General features: G+C 41.1%; 1 protein-coding gene across 2 annotated transcripts; it reads left to right on the top strand.

Annotated features, from left to right (window-relative positions):
* Positions 1 to 1,124: 1,124 nt before the first annotated feature.
* LOC147250400 (uncharacterized) lies at positions 1,125 to 21,630 on the top strand. 2 transcript variants are annotated; one of them, XM_086225283.1, is made up of 14 exons: positions 1,125 to 1,609; positions 5,580 to 5,705; positions 8,129 to 8,284; positions 8,584 to 8,722; positions 9,829 to 9,998; positions 10,185 to 10,319; positions 10,482 to 10,667; positions 10,765 to 11,234; positions 12,240 to 12,382; positions 12,820 to 13,041; positions 13,313 to 13,552; positions 14,658 to 14,791; positions 15,497 to 15,790; positions 15,879 to 21,630. In XM_086225283.1, the coding sequence occupies exons 1-14, from the start codon at positions 1,553 to 1,555 to the stop codon at positions 19,953 to 19,955; spliced, it is 6,549 nt and encodes a 2,182-aa protein (XP_086081409.1). In that variant the 5' UTR covers positions 1,125 to 1,552; the 3' UTR covers positions 19,956 to 21,630. The 2 variants fall into 2 exon arrangements, with proteins under 2 accessions (XP_086081409.1, XP_086081410.1); XM_086225284.1 differs by lacking the exons at positions 1,125 to 1,609; positions 5,580 to 5,705; positions 8,584 to 8,722 and having other exon boundaries at positions 8,169 to 8,284.
* The last annotated feature ends 228 nt before the right edge of the window (positions 21,631 to 21,858 follow it).

Below are 21,858 nucleotides of genomic sequence, written 5' to 3' on the forward strand. Positions count from 1 at the left end.
TCGGACCCGGAACCTTCCTGCTGTGAGGCAACAGTGCTAACCACTGCACCACCGTGCCACCTGTATATAAAGTGTCACTGATTTCAAATGAAACCAAGAATAATGCACTGGCAAGTCATGTGGCCTCTATGTTTAGTCGATTGTCAACGAGTTTTAAAACTCCTCACTGAATTAGCAGATATGCATATAGCAGCCTTTTGATTACAATTTGAATTCTAACAATGGCATATCTCTATCCTCTAAACAAAAGAGAAAACCAAACCTAACCAAGAGAGGCTTTTCCTTCCTGCACAACATGTGGAGAAAAGGAAAAACACTTTAAAGGTACATTTGGAGGTTGAAAAACATCACAAGGAATAAATGAAAGCTATCAAAATGTTAGCATGAATATGAAGGCGATTACTGGCAGTAGCTGTGTTGGGACACTTTGGGATTTGGTCTTCAGAATTTAAATGTTCTCTTCACTAACCTGTCCCTGTATGTTGGAGCTAAGATGCTTGAGGGACAAGAGGGAAACTAGAGGGAAAGTTTGGACTAACATAATTTGTATTTTCTCTTAAGTCAACATGTTTGGTGCTACTTTAGCTTTAAGACGTTTTGTGAAAATGAAATTTCCTCCACAATGTGTACAAAGTAGATTTCAGTGAGTATCACTCAGCTTTCTTGTTTAGTCCAGCTTTCCAGAGCTATTTTGAGGAAAAGCATAGATTGTTCTGAGCGAGAACTCTGGCAGTATACATCATTATTGGTAAGTTGCAAATAGGACTCGATTTAAAAAAATCTGAACCATCCCTTTAACGATCTCTACACAAAATATATTAGTTGGCCCTGGCCTGTTTTTACAACAGTATACAAATTTTTTTTAGTCGTGAAATAAATGGTCTAAATGCTCTGTTGCCCTTTAAATTCATGCAATGACATATCGTCACTTCCACAATGTGTCTGCTTATGTTAGAACAGAAAATATGTTATCTTCTCTAAAACGGTGGCACCTAAACGACATCTGTGCGTGCGGTTGGAAATGTCCTTAACACATACATTCTATGTTTTTCATTGTACCGTTCCTATTTATTCTGCACAAGTTATGCCTTTCAAGTGTTAACTAGTTTTGATTCCTAGCCACTAGGGGTCCTGCAGAAAAAAGTTAAAATTGAAAACATCCTTCCATTTTGTACTACTTAGTAGGGGGGTGCTGGAGACGATTTTCTTAACTTTCCAACTTTCTTAACACCCTGAGCCTTCAGGGTACACATCTGGTTTGTCCAGTGAGGCAGAGTGCAACCCTGAGGCCTGATTCTACCTGTCAATCTACAGCATGTGTCAGTATGAAGACACACCTGTGAGAAACATGCATGTGTGAGAAGGTTAAAAAAAGCTGGAGGAGAACAGTAAAGGAGGGAGGAGATTTTCACAGCTGATGGGAGGGGGACAACGCTGAGACAGGTGTGTCTTTAGCAGAACGTATTTAAGGCACATTTGTTTGCTCTTGGACCAAGACTCAAATCCCTCATCATCAGAGGGCTTCACAGACAGACCGGACCTGCCTGCAGACATGGCAAGACTATGTCCTGCAGCGGTGGCTCTGCTGCTGCTCACCGTGCTGGCCTTGGTAAGTACTCAAACTGAAGCTACAGCTAATTCTCACCTCAGCAACAGGTTAAATTTGTTGATTAAATATGATCAGATATGTAAAAAAAAAATGTTATGTGTTAATTCTAAAAACATTTTTTTAGGCTATATATGACTAGATAGAATATAATTAAATACCTACAGTTCCTTGAAGAACCATGTGTATTTAAGATGGTGACTTTAAATATGAGACGCACTCTGAGTTTTGACCTTAAAAATGCCAAGAAATTTTTACAATGGGAGCTTTTTGGAATGCAGATGTGTCTTTCCCTTTTACTGGATTATGAGACCTTTGCACACCAGACACACACATGCGAGTAATTTGCGAATGTTTTTTCAAACCCTTTTTTTTTAATGAATTCTTTCTCACAAAGTATTATATGGCATCATTTTTTTTCAGAACGATGTTGATTTTTGTGACTTAAGCAAAGTTACTTTAAAGCATCAACAAGTCATGTTTCATCTTGTCAATCTAAAAACAAGGATGGACCTGTTTACAAATGCTGATCGAGTCATCAGGAGTGTGTCCTCTGCCTCCTCAGGTGTACATGCAGCACACACACATTGGCTTTGATTTTTTCCTCATTTGAAATTCTTGTTTGTTTACAAGGCCAAGGTACACTGTGAGAACTGTGCATCATGGATTCCAGAGCACCATGTATGCATGGGAGATGGGAAATTAAGGGAAGAACTTTAGAGATTATATTTTTTTGCACTTTAATTTATTGTCAATTTGTCACGACACAAATTTGGGGGAAAAGGTCAAAAGGTTATGAGTCTCTCCTCCATTCTATTTATCTGGTGGTGTTCCATCCTGTATAAGAGTCTCTCATCCATTCTATGTAAGAGTCTGTCTCTCCTCCATCCATTATAGAGGTCTATCGTCTGGCATTATGTCCTATTGAGGAGTCTGACCTCAAGCGTTTGCAGTAGATATTTGCTGCTTGTTCAAGTCAAGTCAAGTCAGTTTTATTTCTATAGCACCAAATCACAACAAAAGTTATCTCATGACACTTTACAAGTAGAGCAGGTCCAGTACCACAGTCCTTCAATGAATTTACACCCAACAATTCTCCATCAGCAAGCACATCCTGCAACAGCGGGGACGAAAACCTTCCTTTTAACAGGCAGGAATGTTGAGCCGTTCCAGGCTCAATGGGGACGGCCTTCTGCTTCGACCAGTTGAGGGGAAAGAGGACAGGAGAGCGAGGCAGAGACAAAGACAGATAATGAAGACAGATATACAGAAGGAAAGAGAGGGGCAGAGATGAAGAGAGAGAGAAAGGGAAAGAGACTGATGGACGGACGGGGATGTGAGCAGGTGGTGCTACGGGTGGCAGCTTGAGCCTCTTCAGGTCTGTACCCTCCTCCAGCAGCACCCAGGATCTGGGATGAGGGGAGCCTGAAGGCTCCGGAGAAGAAGCTTGTCATCTGTAGACACATCAAGATCACCACACCCAAGCTGTAGTAAATGAAGTAGAAAACAGCACATTCATCACCTGGCTGAACACCTTACCAAATGACAAAAGCATTTTACGGCTGTCAGTCAGATTTAAGACTTGACATCTTCACGTGTCAGCATGAGCAACATCACCAAAAACAACATCATTCCAAACATGTCAGCACAGGAATCATTACTGGAATCAGAGGCACCCAACCCATTGGCACAGGTTTCAAAATTTTCAAGGTGCCAGGGGAAAATCATAGTCTTACAACACATTATGTACCATTAGGCAAAACACACATTCAGTTAGTACTGGCTTGACCATCATGTCCATGACAAGAGCTATAAGAGGCGGGTGTGGCTCTGTCTCTCCCTCACGCTTCAAGTAGATGAAGAGTGGTGTGAATACTGCATTTACATGTGGTCATGATTGATAAGATGCCACTTTTACCTGTTCATTTTGCACTCTAGATGTCCTGACTTAGTTTTGCAAATTCTGAAGGAATATTTAGAGCAGCTAATTACAACAAAATAGTAACAAATAAATCAAACTAGTCTCCAAACACTGAATAGGTTTTGCTTCCTTGGCCTTGCTAAATAAAACCTTTTATCGCAGTTTTTATAATCCATCCATTTTCTACCACTTATCCTGTTAAGGGTCGCGGGGAGGGGGGGGTGGAGCCTATCCTAGCAGCCTTCAGCGTGAGGCGGGGTTCACACTGGACGGGTCACCAGTCCATCGCAGGGCCAACACATACAGATAGACAACCATTCACACTCACAGTCACACCTACAGTCAATTTAGAGTATCAATCAGCCTAGTCCTCTCTTGATGTGATGGACTGTGGGAGGAAGCTGGAGTACCAGAGAGAACCCACACAGGAACAGGGAGAACATGGAGACTCACACAGAAAGATCCCGTGCTGAGCCGGGGGTCGAGCCTGGAACCTTCTTGCTGTAAAGTGACAGTGCTGACCACTGCACCAGGGCGCCACTGAGTTATGTAAAGATAGTCTTAATTTTTAAACACATAATACCTCAATGTATATAGTAGTCATGCTAAAGTGTTTGGTGTAAAGAAAGAAAGAATGGCTCACACACTACAGGGCTCCAATATCATTGAGTTATTTGATACATGGATGTGACATTTTGAGCTCTTCACACAAGCAGTGTGAAGGCACTCACATGAGCAATCGCATGATTGGTGATTGACAACAACAAATATACCCTCACCTTGAGACAAAAAATACAATAAATGGTGAATCACTGGTGGGAAAAATATCAAAGTTCTATTCGGGGGATATGACAATATGGCCAAAAACATAATACACAGAAATGTCACAGAGGGAACAAATGGTAAGACACAGAAATCACTAGGCCGTTTGGCATCATAAAGTATGTAATAGTGACAAGAGAGGCACCTCTATATGTTCTTTATCTGGTGTACAGTAAGAAATGTCTGAGATGTCAAAATGCATGCTATACAAACACATAAAGGACAGACATGTTTCCCCCTGAGAGCTCTTTAGTATTTTTCAAATGGTGTCAGATCTGCGATCATTTTCATTTAATTTGGTGCTGTTCATTGCTTTTTTTGTCTAATGAAGAGCTTGCGTGCTCCAAAAAATCACTTTGATGAATTGAATAAGTCTACAATATTGGAGCCCTGCAGTATGCAAACGATTCTTTCTTTCTCTGAATCATAGTTACAATTGTTTTGGCACCTGCCCTCTTAGGTTTTGATGTGCGTGTGTTTTCAACTTTTGTCCTATGTGTATGGTATAAAAATTGATGCTTAAAGGTTCTTTCTATGAATATATATAGGAACTCAAAAGTACTCATAACAAATACCACAATTGTGTCACAATGTTTGCATGTCTGACAGTGTTTATTACAACCCATAATTACCACATTAAAAGTTTTCAAATGCCACCTGCTCCTCTCCTTCACTAAGAATTCTAGATGACATGATGACAACATATACGGCGAAGTCAGGTCATGTTGAAATGTAATTTCTACTTCCAAGAACCAAAGATGTGTTCTGTTCCAGATTCATTTCAGATTTTACAAAATTATTACCACGCCTCTTCCTATAAAAAAATAAGCATCACGGCCCCTGCGCAAACAACATGCAGTAATCAGACACCAGGATATTAATATTTATCATTCATACAGGAATAGCAACATTCAGATTTCTCTGTATACATATACAGTAAACAATATATCCTGAATATGATCAAAACCAGGATATGGCTCATAACCAGTCCCAATCCAATCATGAAGGATGTAAACTGTGGGAGTAAGCACTCATTTGAGATATTTGGATTAAATGTTCAGGGTTGCCAGTTGGAGTGGGATTTCTGTTCCCGTCTATCGCTACGCAGAGCACACCCTTTATAAAATCAGAAACCAATCAAATGTAAACTGTTGTTGTTTATTAACTGTTGTAGCAAAGAAAGTTTCATATCTTGTCACAAGTTTCAATTTAAACTTATTCCGATTTCAGCTGCTCTGTATGGAGTCACGAGTGCATCAATCAAACGCGCTGAGGAGGAGGAAGAGAGAGTGGATCCTTCCCCCCATCAAACTGACTGAGAACAAAGACTACACCAAAAGGGAATTCATTGCCAAGGTAATTCAGCTTTTGGTCATTGAGCTCATTAAATTGTATTTCCTTGTTGTTGTCATAATTTGTTGTCTTAAATGCTGGCTGAGTGCCTGGATGGAGGAACCTCAGAGAGTGCGTGCCAAACAAAGAACTGGTTTCTGGCGTGATATTAATCCTGCATACAAACCAGTTCCAAACTCTCAAGAGGTCGCAACTGTTCAAATTTCTGCATCTTAATGTGACGTGACAATCACATTGTTTTCTAGTTTTGGTGCATTTTTTTATTCCAGTCTCAGAAGAAAGAAAATAAACATTGCATATTTGTTGATTCTGTTTTACAAAACAGTGGGCAAAGCTTTAGATGGGAGATCAAATATGCATGTTGATTGATTGATTTGGTGAACAGCTGAGTGGTACGTCACTTTCAAACTTGCTGCTGCAAGAAATTCAAAAGATTCTGTTACTTGCTTGCAAAACTCTGCCGTAACCCACGTGATGTGTCAGTTATGAAACCCATCTGACAGCGCATCTATGGGGCGGGTACTAGACCTCACAGGAAGTGGGACCTGTTTCACTGACATCCTCCATGCAGTTGTCAGTAGGTAGTTCCTCTAGAACTGTCACCATTAACTGTTTATAAACCTTTGTGGTGCACATGCAGGATGCTTTTACTCTGTCACTCTCTGTTCAGATGTCATTCTTGGTCCTACAGTAGGACCTTGATGGCTAGTTTGCTGTTAGTGCTTTAATTTTACATGTTTAACTCTTCCATGAGGAATAAACCTAGTCTGTGTCCGTATCTTTGTGTTCTCTCTCTTTACCATTCGTTTGTAACGAATAAACACAGGGAAGCTATCCTCAGCTGTGGAAACTGAAAAAGAACAAAAAAATACCGTCTGAGCTGAGCTGGTTCAACTTAAGAGAGTCTTGTAGACCGTTCCACTTCTCAGGGGCATAAAACTGAAGGCTTTCTTTCCTGCCTCTGTGCTCATATGCAGTGAATCTAGTGTGATGTGCGATGGTGAGCAACAGTGAAACCTCAAACTACTACTGATGCGCAGGGTGGTGACAGATATCATGGAAACTTGCAGGATAAAGCTTTACAAATGAATGAAAGCCTGTTTTGTCTCCATGAATGGCAAAAGAAGGCCCACATACTTTTTTTTTTTAATTGCTGTTATTAAAATATGAGAAAAAAATCAGAATCAGAATCAGAATCAGAAACCCTTTATTAATCCCTTGTGGGAAATTGTTGGAGTGCAATGCTCCATTTCACAGTAAAAAAACAATATATAATAAAGAAAAAATAGAAAATCAGAAGATACGGAGATATCTTTGGTACATATTTACATTTTTACACTGAATAGAGTAATTGTATTATTGCACGATTTAACAGAGAAAAACAACTCCATAAGATGGGCTACCACTGGTAGGAACGATTTCCTGTGGCACTCAGTGATGCAACGTGGAGGTATGAGTCTCTGGTTGAAAGTACTTTTACTGCCCAGCATGTGATAGAGAGGATGTAAAGTGTTGTCCAAAATGGTCCTAATCTTGGACAACATTCTCCTCTCTGACACTGCTGTCAGAGAGTCCAGTTCCCCTCTTACAACATGGCTGGCTTTGTCGATAAGTTTAAGTCTGTCAGCATCCCTCACTGTTAGTCTGCTGCCCCAGCACACAACAGCATAGAGGATGGCGCTGGCCACCACAGACTCATAGAATATCCTCAGCATTGTCTGTCCGACAGATGTTGAAGGACCTCAGCTGCTTCAGAAAATAGAGGTGACTTTGGCCCTTCTTATAGAGGGCATTTGTGTTTTAGTCCACTCCTGTTGATTGTCCAAGTAGTCCTCCACCATCTCCACGCTGGTCCCATGGATGGAAACAGAGGACACTGGAGCCCTAGTTCTTCTAAAAACAAACAAAGAAAAAACAGAGCCAAGGAAATCAAGGACCTACACATAAATGATAAACTCAGGAGTTCATATGATAGTCATTCCAAAGCTAAAAGCCCCGACTAAAATTTCCAGTCTGCACCATGACAGAAGGGAATAAAAAAGATCAAAAAGGGAATGATGTTTCAGCCTGTGACCGGAGAATTATTTTTCTCTCTGGACCTCATTTAATTTCAGCTACCAGTAAATACCCCTGCTCTAGCATCACGTGAAATGACATGTCAGTCTTGTTAGCTTGTAAGTATTACACAGTATAGTGGCATACTATTTCTTTTTTTTCTGAGTAAATGTTTCATATTTGTTAGTGGCATCTTCTTCAACAACAAGCTAGTAAATGGGATTCTCGAACTCTTGAACCCATCTTTGAGCATTTTTTGGGGGGTGGGGGTGCTGTGGTTTGTTTTTGCAATGTGCACCCCCAATGAATGAGCAATACCTTTCAATTAAAGTCACAAATAGTTTAATATTTAGTCTTTGTTGTGGTTTTAGATCCGTTCTGATAAGGAAAAAGATGCCAAGGTGGAATATTACATTTCTGGACCTGGAGCTGACAGACCACCCATGGGTCTGTTTTTGGTGAACCATGACAGTGGGTTTGTGCGCATCACCGGTATTGTGGACCGGGAGAAATACCCCTCTTATAATGTAAGTCTTGTAATGTAGGCTGTTTTGTGAACCAAAAACTGAGAGTGTGTGTAATTGGTTGGGACGCAACTTCCATCAGCTCCCTCCTCTTGCTTGTGGAGTAGTTATACATCATCGCCCAGCTCTTGAGGGACATTCTCACAAAGAGGAGAGGGGTGAGGTGGGCATCGCTCCATCGGGCAATTTTAATCTTTCCCCCTTTAACATACATGTGTAACTGACTTCTGTTTTATTTTTGACACTGTAAGGAAATCGTCAACCGTATAACTATGTTGCATGTCCTTGCTGAATGAATGCAGCTCACAGGAATCGCTAGATACAGAAATGGTAGTACAGCTGAAGCCAACATCCCATTGACCATCGCTATTTTGGATGAGAATGACAACTCCCCCTATTTTGGGGGGCAAACTGGCAGCATCGCAGAAGGCAGCAAAGATGGTATGAACTCAAAATGAACGACAAATAATTTTATTGGTGTGGAGGGGGACACTTGAGTCCTGCATTATGAAGCCTGTGACACAGAGACCAATGTGAGAGACATAGATTCAACAGATTTCTTCGCTAGGTGTCTAGCAGCTTGTCTGCTGGACTGGAGGCTGACTATTTCAAAGAGATAATTGAACCAAAAAGTGTGTTTTGCCATCCCATTAGTCACAAATAGGTGACTTGAGCATTGTCCCAGCTTCTTTATTACCAACAGATGCTGTTACCTCTTTATTCTGACCTTGTCACAACAGCACTAATTAAAAATTTTATAGTTAATAAATTGTGTTTGCTTTCACAGATAGATGTATACCAGGATAATATAATCCTGTTAAATTTGTCCTTATTTATCTCTTTCCTAACATCTTAATTTAGGAGCATTTGTACCCCTAAGGTAATTGTAAATTCAGTGGCCCCACATTTTTAACGGTAGGCAGTTACCAGTACATCATAGATAACTTAGTAAGCATATAAAAGCTAAATAACAGAGGAAAGGCATTTTCTCCTAATTACAAATTTTATTATCATGGCTACAAAAACTGCTTGGTGTTATAAATGTGAAACTCACACTTTTCAAGCATTCTTGAAATGTTGGAGCTAATGACAGGCCTGAGATGGAATGAAAGAGTGGCCTCCTGCTGCAACATCCTGGGTTTGTGCATTCTGTTAACCTCCCCACCCTGAAGAGTACTGAGCTTTGTTCGATGGATATTGTCTTCAAAATCAGAATCAGTATCGGTTAAGGGAGGAAAAAATAGATATGTTTGGTCAGTTTGGTCTGATGTTCATTTCATTTCTGACAACAGTTGTATAATGGGTAATAAACTCTGCTAATCATAGAATTTAAAGCAAATTACTGACTACTGATTTAGATATATTCATACATATTATACATGCAATTTTAAAGGCGAATATACATACACTAGAAACTAGGCACATGCCTCCAAGTGCTCAAGATCAAATGAAACTCATTCATCAGAAGTTACTGTTGACGAAACTTACCCGAGCAAAACTCTAAATACTCCACTGAGACAGCCTTGTCGTATTCTCATCCACCGCAGGAACCTTTGTCATGCAGATCATGGGGAAAGATGACGACCAAGCTGGGACCCCACATTCCGAGATAGCCTACAGCATTGTCAGTCAAGAACCAGTAGGCACGGGTCAAATGTTTACTATTGACAGTAAAACTGGGAAACTATATGTCAAAGAGGCCACACTCGACAGAGAGGCAAGTCTGCACTTGGATCCCTGTCATTCAGCTCAAAAAGAAGTCAACATTAGTCTGCACTTTCATCAGTTTCACTCACTCATCATTTAAACCACTCAAAACCGCCTAAAAACGCCTTTCCAATACACTGTGCATAATGTGAACAATGGTATGCTAAGAATAATTCTTTTCTTTTTTTTCTGACAGACTACTGACTTTTACAAATTGGTTATAAAAGGGGCTGATATGGGAGGGGCACAGGGAGCACGAGAGGGGACAGGAACTGTGGAAATAAATGTCATGGATATCAATGACAACATCCCCACTTTGGAAAAATCAGAGGTGAGCGACATGGACTGTATGTCTTAAGCACACAGGAGACAGATCAACTATGCGATGGCAATGTGGCTGAATGTGAATGTAGATTTTCAGATCATAAACATAATGTGTATTACATAAAGTCTCTGAACTTTGGCTATGTTGCAAATCTTGCTGTGTTTGCAGTATTCTGGCTCAGTGGCTGAAAATGTGGCGGATGTGGTTGTGATGAGAATCAAAGCTCTGGACAGAGACCTTGAACCCACAGACAACTGGCTGGCAGTGTTCAGTATTGCCAAAGGGAATGAGGATAATCTCTTTTCAATTGAAACAGACAAAGAGACCAACGAGGGGATTCTGAAGCTGATTAAGGTATTGATACCTCATACCAGAATGTGAATAATCACATAGTCTTAACCAGTGTTTGTATGTTGCCTCTTATCTCTTACTGTCTTCTCTTTCTGAGCAGCCTGTGGATTTTGAAGAAGTCCAGAATCTCGAGCTTGGGCTGCTTATTGAGAATGTAGCACCATTTGTGGAGGGTAGTGCTGTTGTGACAGATGTGGACATTCATGTTGGAGAGGGCGATGCTTCTGCACCTGGATCAGGTGCTGGATTAGATGGGGGGATGGATGTAGCTGTGATTTCTGGTGGAGATGTGATCATTGATGCTGACGCTGGAGGAACAATGGATGCAGGTGGATTTAGGCCTGGGGCAGGGTCTGGCTCTGGCACTCATGCCTCACTCCAACCAGGAGCACCAGCAAAAAGTTACATTATCAAGGTAGCAGTGAATAATGTGCCAGAGGATCCTGAGTTTAAACCAGACACAAAGAACATTCCTGTATCGGAGGACCCAAATGAGATGGTTGAGGATGGCGTGATCGCAGTGTTTACTGCAGTTGATCCAGACACAGGAAGTCCAGCAGAGGATGTCAGGTGAGTCAAGCTGAAGATGACCAGATTTCAAGTGGACCACCATCAGAGGTGCACGTAGCTTCTTCTTTTTAAAAAAAAAAACTTTGGATCAAGTGAGACTTGACAATTAGCTAATTATCTTCTGGCTTTAACTAAAATTATTCTCAGAAAATAACATTCAGTTCATGTTAAGGAAACAAAATTCTGAGTGAAGAATCTATATGCGGCAGAATCTTTATTAATTAATTAATGGACACTTTTGCTGGGGTAGCAGTGGATCAGGAGGTAAAGCAGTTTTCTAAGTTGACACTTCATGTGAATTTTTTATGAATGTTCAGAACAGATCAGTTGTAGTATCTTTTATATGATGTAAACCTTTGAATGGAGACTCACAGTCGAATGTGTCACATCCAAATTATAATCCACCAGTATTGTGTAGGTCCCCCTTTTACTGCCAAAAAGTTTTGAGCCATCGTTGCACAGACTTCACAAGACCTCTGAAGAGGTGTGATAGTATCTGGGACCAAGAAATTTGCTGATCCTTTAGGTCCTGTAAATTGAGAAGAGGGGCCCCCATGGATCTGACTTGTTTGTCCTATATAATCCCACTGACTTGAATTTAGCGAGACACCTTGAACTTGTTGAGTTCACTCTTGAATCACGTGTGCAGTGTGACAGGGTGTGTCATTTGAAAGGGGACCATTTCCCTTAGGGAATATCATTTCTATGAAACAGCGCACATGGTCGAAATCAATGTTTAGCCAGTATGTGCCAAAGTGACATCTACATGAAAGGCAGGAACCAAGCCATCATAATTGTTGAGATCTTTATGCTTGCCAATTTTCTTTCTTCCAACATATCAAATTTAAGGATCAAATGTTCAGTTGCTGCCTGTTATATGTATGTCATTGTATGTCTTCGTGGCAAACTTAAGTGATGAAACTCTACAAGAAAGCAAATAGCTTAGAAAATTAGTGTTGCTTCTTGAGACTATTTTATTGTTAATTTTGACTTTTCTTGCTCCAGCTATGCCAAAGCCCATGATCCAGATAACTGGTTCACTATTGATGAAGAAACTGCTGAAATCAAACTCAACAAGGTACCAGATCGAGAGTCACCATTCTTGGTCAATGGTACCTACATTGCAAAGATTCTGGCCATAACCAAAGGTAAAGTAATTTATTTTAATCTGTATATGTTTTCCAGAAGAACTTCACTCCCAGTCGTTGGGCTGTCATTCAACACTTCAACATCCTCAACATGATTTATCATTGTTGTTTTGTGAATTGCACCTCGTAAATGTACGTTGCAAAGGAATTTATGAGGTGAAGAGCATTGATTATTTTTTTAAAAAATTTTTTTGTGGAACCTGCCAAACGGCTTTCTGACTCGAGGTGTGTCAGTGATATTATGAAAAGAAGCCTGGAGGCAAAGTAATGTTTTAACAGAGCTTCAGCTGTATGGAGAAAACATTTGTACTGGTGTTCATCATAACATGAATCATGTCTTTCACATTTTGAGTGTCTGTAGATATGACCTGACCCTCACAGTATGAGAGTGGATCTTGATGGTATGGTTTGACTAACTCAGTGATTGTAATCCTCAGATATGCCATCAAAGACAGCCACGGGGACAATAGCCATTCAAGTAGCTGACTCCAATGACCACTGTCCCACCCTGACCACCACCTACAACAGTCTTTGCTCGGATGAAAAAACAGTCTTTGTTACTGGGGTGGATGAGGACCAGGGTCAGAATGGGGCTCCTTTTACCTTTAGAATCATATCTGATGGGACGCGTGGCAATTGGGATGTAGAAGGAATTAATGGTAGGAATATTTATAATAATGAAGAGAAACCTCTTTCTTGTATTGTTTATCTCAACAACCATTCATCTGATCAATGTCAAAGTGCAGGAGACGCGTTCAATAATGAATGTATCAGCTCTGCGATACATTCGTCAATGACTGACCTAGCACTAGAGACCAGTGGAAGTCAGATAATAAATCCATAATTTCATTCTATTAGTTCATAAAGATACAAAAGTCTTAATGATCAGATTCATCTCACATTCAAGCACTCTATCCTTTTTTTCCCCAGGCACAACTGCTGCTCTAAAGTCTCGTGAGGCCCTGTGGCCAGGTTCGTATAAGCTGCAGGTGGAGGTCTCTGACGCTCAGGGTCTGTCTTGCCCAGCCAATGAGATCTTTACTGTGGATGTTTGCACATGTGAGGAACAAAGGGACTGTGGCATCAGGACAGCCAGAGTAGGAACTACATCAACTGAAATCTCCACCTCTGCCATCGCCCTGCTGCTGATGGGGATGTGCTTACTGTTGTGTGAGTACTACCTACTCCCAGAAATCCATACCCACTTGAAACAACATTGGTTTTATAATTCATTGAAAACTGTTCTTTGAAGACTTAAATTTTGACAGTGTGGCCATAAGGGTAAAAATCAGGCAACCATCCAATCCCGTGTTGACAGGAATGTTATGGTCACGAGTTTCTCTGTTCACATGCATTTTAATATCTTTTTTTAATATCTTTTCTTGGGTTCACCTTTACACAAGAAGTCTTGAACATACGCAATAATAGATGTAGTAACTTTGGAAATCTCACCAACATCTCTAGCTTGTCAATGGCTGTGGATATAGGAAGCAGCGTCTCCTCCATTTTTGCCATCAGCAGGCCTCTCAGATCAAGTCTATGGATGTTGTCCTCTGTTTCTACTCGCAGTTTACTTGTGTAGCCGAGCTGTACAAAAGCATAAATCATAGTTAAATCAGTTTCATTTACATGTGAAGAGGTAAGACAATGGTAATGTTTTATCTGACAGAATCATCCCAGATTGCATTGCCTGAAAAAAAAACAAAACCCCCCCCCCCAAAAAACAGCAGTTCTTCCCAAACTCTAGAGCGTGTCCTTTTGGGGAGCATGGGCAAACTGCAGATGGGCGCAGTATGCAAGGTGCAAGTCACCCACCAAATACAGATGCAAATGTTTTATAAATTAGGGAGATCTTTGAGAAAATATTTAAGCAAATCTAAATAAATCTGTTGAAGTGCTTGAGACTGACTGCTAAGTAGGAGGATATTCAGCTTCAAAACATGTCCACACCGCTGGTTGTGTTCTTTTTTTTTTAGACACAGACAAACCTGCAATTTGACAAGTTCTCCCCTGAACTGAAACTCTCTCACCATGCAGGACACAACAACATGACTCTTGTAAAGAGGACTGCATGGTGTTTGCTATGAAAACCTGACAATTTAGAAATTCACATCAGTCAGTGATTAACAGCACAAATGGTTTATCAACATCAACATTTGACCAATGGGAGGGTGGGCTCATACAAGGATATAGGATTTTTTTAAACAGTGAAAAAACACCCTCAGTTGTACTTGAATTGAGCAACATTTCTTTGCATGCTTTTTTTTGTCTGCAGTGATCCCTCTTCTCCTGATATTCTGCCAGTGTGGCGGAGCTAACGCCATCTTTGCAGACAAATTCAGTGATATACCATTTGAGGCCAAAGAGCACCTTATATCCTACCACACTGAGGGCAAAGGCGAGGATAAGGTGAGCAGGAAGGAGAGAATTCTCCACCATGTGAAAATATGGCAGAACCAAAGATAACCAAGGCTTTTTCAATTAACAACATCAAAGACTGAGAGCCTTGTTTTCTAAAGACTTCAATCTAGAGTCTTTTTGGTAAAGACTTCACCTTACTTTACATATACATGAATTAAACCCTTGTTAATATGTCAAAATCACATTTATGATATTCTTGAATTTATTATTTTTCTGCAAGTTTTTCAGCCTCTACTCTTCAGACGTTCAGACTTCTACTTTTTCACCACCCTTTTCCCTTCAAACATCTTCAAATTTCCTACCTACTCTTTTTACCCTCATCTCCTTCTCTTCCTCAAACATTCCTTCTACTTTCCCTTCCCCCTTTCCGTGCCTCCTTCAAACCCGACTTTTGCCCTCCCATCCATTCCCTCCTCTCCTCACAACATTCACTTCCTTCAAACTTACCTTCCCCTTTTTGAACCTCAAAACAACCTCCTATCCTTCCTGCCTCTCATCATCTCCTTCCCTTCTTCAGCTTTTCAAAAATATAAAAATGTTCAGCCTGCAGCTCACAGGATACTCATTCCATTTTCTGCAAGAAGTATTTATTTAATGGTAAACATTGAATGTTTGTGAAAAGAAAGCTGCTGTGATAAATTCAGAGGAGATAAATAGCAATAAAAAAAAATTTTTTTGCTTTTGTCTTTTCAGGAATTACCAGTGCAGAGTGTTCCTGTCACATTAGGGACACAAAAGAAAGTTGAGATTGCACAGGCACTGAAGGTCAATGCCACACCTGCAAACATTACCAAATCTTACCAGAAGGCTGCAGTTTATAAAGAATCTGTGCAGAAGTCTCTGGAGGAGAACAGTCAAAATTTCATGGAGGTTGACAGCCATGATAGATCTACAAGAGCAGCTCTTAACTATGGCAAGCAAATCAAAACAGCTCTATATGAGGATATAGCACTACCAGATGCTTTCCTTGATGATTACTACTCACAGGTACAATGTTTTCTGTTGCTGCACTTGTTTTTTCCCCCTGTGCAATTTCACCACTGTTCACAATGGTTATTTTTTTTCCTTTTCGCAGAAAGCGGCCTACATTGCGCCTGTGAAAAACAGTCTGTTGATGTATAACGATGAAGGCCAGGGGTCTTCCGCTGGCTCGGTTGGCTGTTGCAGCCTCCTGGACTCTGACTACGACTTGCAGTTCCTCAATGACCTGGGGCCAAAGTTCAAAACCCTAGCTGACTTATGTTCCCCTCCTACAATGCCTACAAGTCCCCAAAATGAAGCAGGAGTTGTCAAAACTGCTGTTGATATTGCTGAACCAATTAAACCCAAAGTTGAGCAATTAGTTGAGTCCACACATTCAGATATAAAGGAATCAGTCAGTCAGTCCTCCAACATCAGTCATTCTGCGACTCTTCCCTTTCAGGCTCAAACAACTGGACTACAGCAGCAGCCAGTTTACTACACCACCAGTCCTGTGCTACAGCCTATGCATTGTTTACTTCAACCACAGTTACAGAACACACTTCTGGTTGCAGATGGAGCACATCCAGCTAATTTTCCTGGACTGTATGTAGTCAGTGGACCCCAGAATCCTCCTTCTCGACTTGTAGTCAGTGAACCCCAAGGTCTTCCCTCAGCATTTGTAGTCAGGGGACTCCAGAGTCCACCCTCTGGACTTGTAGTCAGTAGACCCCTGGGTCTTCCCACTGGACCCATTGTTGGGGGGCTCCAGAGTCCTACCACTGGACTTGTATTTGGGGGTCTCCTGAGTCCTCCCTCTGGACTTGTAGTCAGTGGAGGCCAGACTCCTCCCACTGGACTTGTAGTTGAGGGTCTCCAAAGCCCTCCCTCTGGACTCGTAGTTAGTGGTCACCAAAGTCCTCCCTCTGGACTTATAGTCAGGGGGTTCCAAAATCTCCCCTCTGGACTGGTAGTCAGTGGATCCCAGAGTCCTCCCTCTGGACTCGTAGTGAGGGGGCTCCAAAGTCCTCCCTCTGGACCTATAGTCAGTAGACCCCACAGCTCTACATCTAGTCTAGAGATGCAAGGCAGCCCCACAAGCCTTACCAGCCAAGTCAGTCCATCTAGTCCTGTCCCGTTGCTTTCTGGGAGCCCAGATGTGCTCCAGGGCTCAGCCCCTGTGGAGGACTGGAAAATGATAGGGCCAAATCCTGTTGGCACCCATGGGTTGAGTGGTCCCAGTGAGGCAGACAGGAGAGACCCAAGCTCATCTCAGGGCACTTTGCCCAGAGGTGCCGACTTGGTAAAAGAGGCTGCTCCTCCTCAGGGGGTTTTAGGACCAGCAGCCCATTCAAGTGTGACTGGCATTCTGCCAGGACACAGTGTTGCTAAAAATGGGGGTGTAGTTCAGATAAATGAAAATACAGGGCAAACATGGGCTGGGCACACCAGACTGATAGGGCTAGAGTCTGGTGGTCTTTGGGGAAACGATGTTGGTCAGGTAAAGCCGCTCCAAGGAATACTTTCAGTGGAGCAAACAGCAGATGTCAGTAGTATTCAAAAATCATGCAGACAGAAAATAGAAACTGCTGCAGATAGTAATGCTGTAGCCAATGAAAGTAATCCTCCTTCAAAAGAAGAGATGGAACATCAGTTGGAGGAAGTCAGCAACCCAGCTCAGGTTTTGAATGATGGTCAAGCAGAGGAAAATCAATCAGAAGAAATAATCATGGTTCCATCAGGGGAGGAGACAACAGTGAGTGATCATGATCCTAGCGTGGTGGTGGAAGCTGTATTCAAAGACAATGAAATTAGGGGTGCAAATGATAATGGGCAACCAGTCCCATCTGAGGCAGTGGAGGAGAACCTTGCAGATACAATAGATGAAACTGTGGCTAACCGAATGAATGAAACCACTGAGGCTCCTGCAAATACATTTACAGAGATATTTCCACAAGAAAATGCAGAAGAACATGACGTTGATCAGTCAGAGCAGGACACCCTTGTTCCCACTGAGGGTTTTTCTGAGGACGCTTTATCTGCAGTGGCTCAAATGCCCACCACAGAAGCATTCCAACCAGTAACAGACATCGCTGATTCAGCCATTCCAGACAAAGAGAAGGAGGAAATATCAATTTTTGAAGGTCCTCTTGAAAAAATCTCTGAGCCATTAGACTTGGATGGAATAGTCAATACCATGGGGGGTGAATTGTTGCAAACTCCTCCAAATGAGAATTCACCTGACTCTGTAAATGACTCTAGAGAAAGCTGTGGGGAAGATGAAGATGATGCTCAACAAACTATATCATCAGTATCAAGAGTAGACCAGGATCATGCCAATTCAGATGCAGAAAGTTTAAGTGATGTAGAAAGAGTTGAAAACATTGTGGAGGAAGACCTAGATGAACACATTAAGAAGCAAGATGCACTTGACACAAGCACTCAACTAGAAGACAAGTTTATCTCAGCTGTGAACATGAATGATGAAGAGAAAATGAATGACACTGTGGATAAAACACAACCATCTGTAGAGAGAAACTTTAGCCTCTCAGCCCACCAAGAAGATGAGATTGAAATAGAAGATCCATCGGGAACAAGTTGTAACTCAGGGGATCAGCTCATTTCAGACACAAATATTGGAGAGCAAGAAGATGATCTTGTGGAGGAATTGGAATCACCAACTCACCACAGAGCAAACATTTCTGATGATGAAGATGTTGGAGGAGACAGTCCATCAGTAAGTTCTGGATTGGAGGATCAGTTGGTCTCAGATGACAATGATGATAGAACTGAGGATAATGTAGGGGAGATGATGTCAACCATACAGAAAAATCCTAGTTTGTCAAATTACCAAAATGATGAGATTGTGGCAGAGTGCACAATTTCCCAAGTGGACAATCAGTTCATCTCAAAAGAAGGTCTATATGTTGCAGAGGAAGAGCACACTTTGAAAAATGTGTCACCCATGCAGCAAACTACTAGCGTCTCAGATGAAGATGAAGAAATTGAGAAAGAAGATGCATCCTCTTCTGATTCAGAAATTGAGGCTGGGTTTATTGAAAATGATATAATTGTTGAAGAGAGAGCAAAGGAAGATTCATCACCTAAACAGCAAGAATTCCACAATTCAGATGACCAGAATAAACAGAGTGAAGAAAAACCTGTATCAGGTTTGAGGTGTCAGTTGAAGGATCAGCCTGCAGCCTCAGATAACATGCAAGACAGAGAAATGGAGAGGGAAAATGTGTCAGTCATTCATCCAAAAATGATGGTATCTGATGACCAAAAAGAAGGCAGTGTAAAAGTAAACACATCAGGCAGCAGTTCTCAAACAGAGGAAGAAATTGACATTAGATCTTACCAGCTGGTAGAGAACTGTCAATTTGTAGTCCCTGAATATGAATCTGAGGGGGTGGCCCTGACAAACATGACTGAGGCTGAAGAATTGCTTTGTGAAGATTCAACATATCAAGTGAGGCAATGTGTCGATGCTTCTGAATTGAGCGACCCAGCTCAGGATATTGCTGAGCGACAAGATACTGCTGGAAGAGATTTCGAGGAGCTCACTGATATGGGCACTTCCTCAGAGGAACTGAGAACTTTCAGGGTAGCCACAGGACAGGTTTGTACAGCAAGTGAATACAAAGGCGCTGGTGGTAGCATGTTGGCATATGGACGGGCAACTGAGGGTGAAAGAATTCATTTTGATCACCAGAACACGGGAGTAACTAAGCCCGAACAAGATGAGGATGAATCTGTAGATTTTGCTTTGCAAACAGGCCAGGTTGACTTAGAGATTGGAGTTGGATCAGACGAGAGTGCAGCTACTGCATCTGGTCAGGTATCACCAGCATCTTATTTAGGAAATGAAGTGTTGGACAAGACTACATCCTCTGTTTTGGAAACAGACTCAGACTCTGTTTCAGCTGAAGCAGCTGGTTTTCTTGTCCAGGATGAGAGCGTGTACGTGACTGGAGGAGAGGAAGTAGACCCAAAAACAGTAACACGAGCAGGTTTAGTAAATGTTGTTACACAACTTCCTGATCCTGATTACGTGCAGGAAGCAGAGGCACGTGGTGGCCTCGAGACCCCAGTACAGCTCCAGAGAGTCACCAGCCAAACCCCTCAGAAGAAATCCACAAAGAGTAAGAAGGGCCCCCAAAGCCCTTCAGTAAAATGTAAGCAGCAGTGATTCCTTTCAGGTTGTAGGTGCAAGGACAATGGTATACTTTCCCAGAGGTATTTAGCATAGAGGAAGTATACCTAGTTACATATCAAATGTCTAATTTGATATCATAGGAAATAGCCTGGGCCTCATAAAATGACATTGTAAATGCAGCAGTTAAGAGGATTACCACAGAAAATACTGTCTAAACAGGGTCTAATTAGATCTTCATCTTGTCAACTAATAACAAAAACTACAGCACTACCTTGTTACAGAGGTAAAATGTCACTATGCTATGGTATGCAAGGTCTTTAGCTTGCTGCAAGGTTAATGTACATATCACATAAATCTCAACCTGTCCCAGCTTGTCTGCTGTGATTCTCGATGGTCTGTAGAAAACATTGCACAGTAGGCATTCGTCTCATTCTAGCTGTAGTCATTCTTCACAAGCAACAGCTGAATGTTAACTCTGCTGCTCTGTGGTTGCTAAAACAAGAAAACTTTGTTTCCACAAATATGCTGGAAGATATTGGCAAGGCCAGTAATTAAGTTACACTTGGATTTTGCTGCAATTGGAACATTTAATTTGCATTCAGTCCCCTCAGTAGACTCAGGAATTTTTCCTCTCTGCTCTGATCAAACTATAAAGGGCGCAGTAGTAGATATCAGCACACATACGTCATTATTAGTTTTAGGTAATTCAGCATTACTGAAATTATCATTCCATGCTCAATTGTACAGATTGTACTTTTAAGTGAGTTATCAAGCAATATCCAGTGTTTGATGTTAGGTACTATACTGTTCATACTGGATGTGCTGTAACAACAAAACCTTAACTAAAGCGTGTTTTTAGTGTGAACTCTTAATTTTCATTTGTTAGGAAAAACTATGCTACTTTGGTGTTCAGCAAACGCAGTCTGACCTTAAATGTAGACTTTAATGATGGACAAGTCTAAATTTTGAGTATCTGAATTGCAGCTTTTGTATGAGTGTGAATTATTTGCTGCTTGTTATGAAAAGTGACAGTAAATAACAGGTTTTTTAACATTATGGTGGTGGGACAATAGCCTACATAATATATTTTGTTTATCTTCAGTATCTTTGGTTTGAACAAGTTGTCCTTATTATATTTAAGACTTCTCCTCTTATTTGCTTGTAACTGAAATTTAAAGGAGCAGGTTTGGTTTGCTGAGCTTAGACTTTTCTCATTATTGCAAGGCAAAACAAGTTGAAGCAGGCTCAGCAAGACGAATGATGCTCGATAGAACATACTTGCCTACACCTGCATGTGTGCAAAAGCAGCAGGTTTCACTTCAAGAGGCAGTGACATTGCTTGTAAAAACTGGACTTTGTAATTGGAAATTTTATGAAAATGAATTAAAATACAACTTACAAATGTTGAATACTGTCACGGTTTTACTCAAGACGATAAACTTGACATTCACAAAATGCTGAACATTATATGTACAAGAATGCTCTGTTGGTTCTCATGTCAGTGGTGTAAGGGAGTCACACTCTACCCTGTTGTATTACAGGATTTGAATTCAATGCACGGGTGTCCCAGGTTGGGGTTTCCCTTGGATGTCAGAACTATGTGATAATAACTACCCAATTACAAGATAAACTAAACATATTCCTTCAAAGCAAAGCTCGCTATTGGCTAACTTCCCAAATTCCAAGAAAAAAAAAAGACCTGATTGCCAGTGCAAAATAATCAACAAAATGTAAAAGTAATTTTTGGCTGATGTCCACTGATACATTTCCTGTTTTGCTAATGATTTTCAGCTGAAATGACTGTAAAATAACATTCTTGTCTTCTCTGATTGTTTACAAAGAATATCTGAGAACATTGTGTTCTTATGTTCTGGAGACTAGTTTGCCCTGTAGGCTATGGGACTTAATTGTAGACAGCAGTGTCATGCTTAGACCT

This window comes from Aulostomus chinensis, chromosome 14, assembly GCF_037954235.1.
Source record: "Aulostomus chinensis isolate RoL2024-O1b breed Wild chromosome 14, RoL_Achi_v1.0, whole genome shotgun sequence".
NCBI lineage: Eukaryota > Metazoa > Chordata > Actinopteri > Syngnathiformes > Aulostomidae > Aulostomus > Aulostomus chinensis.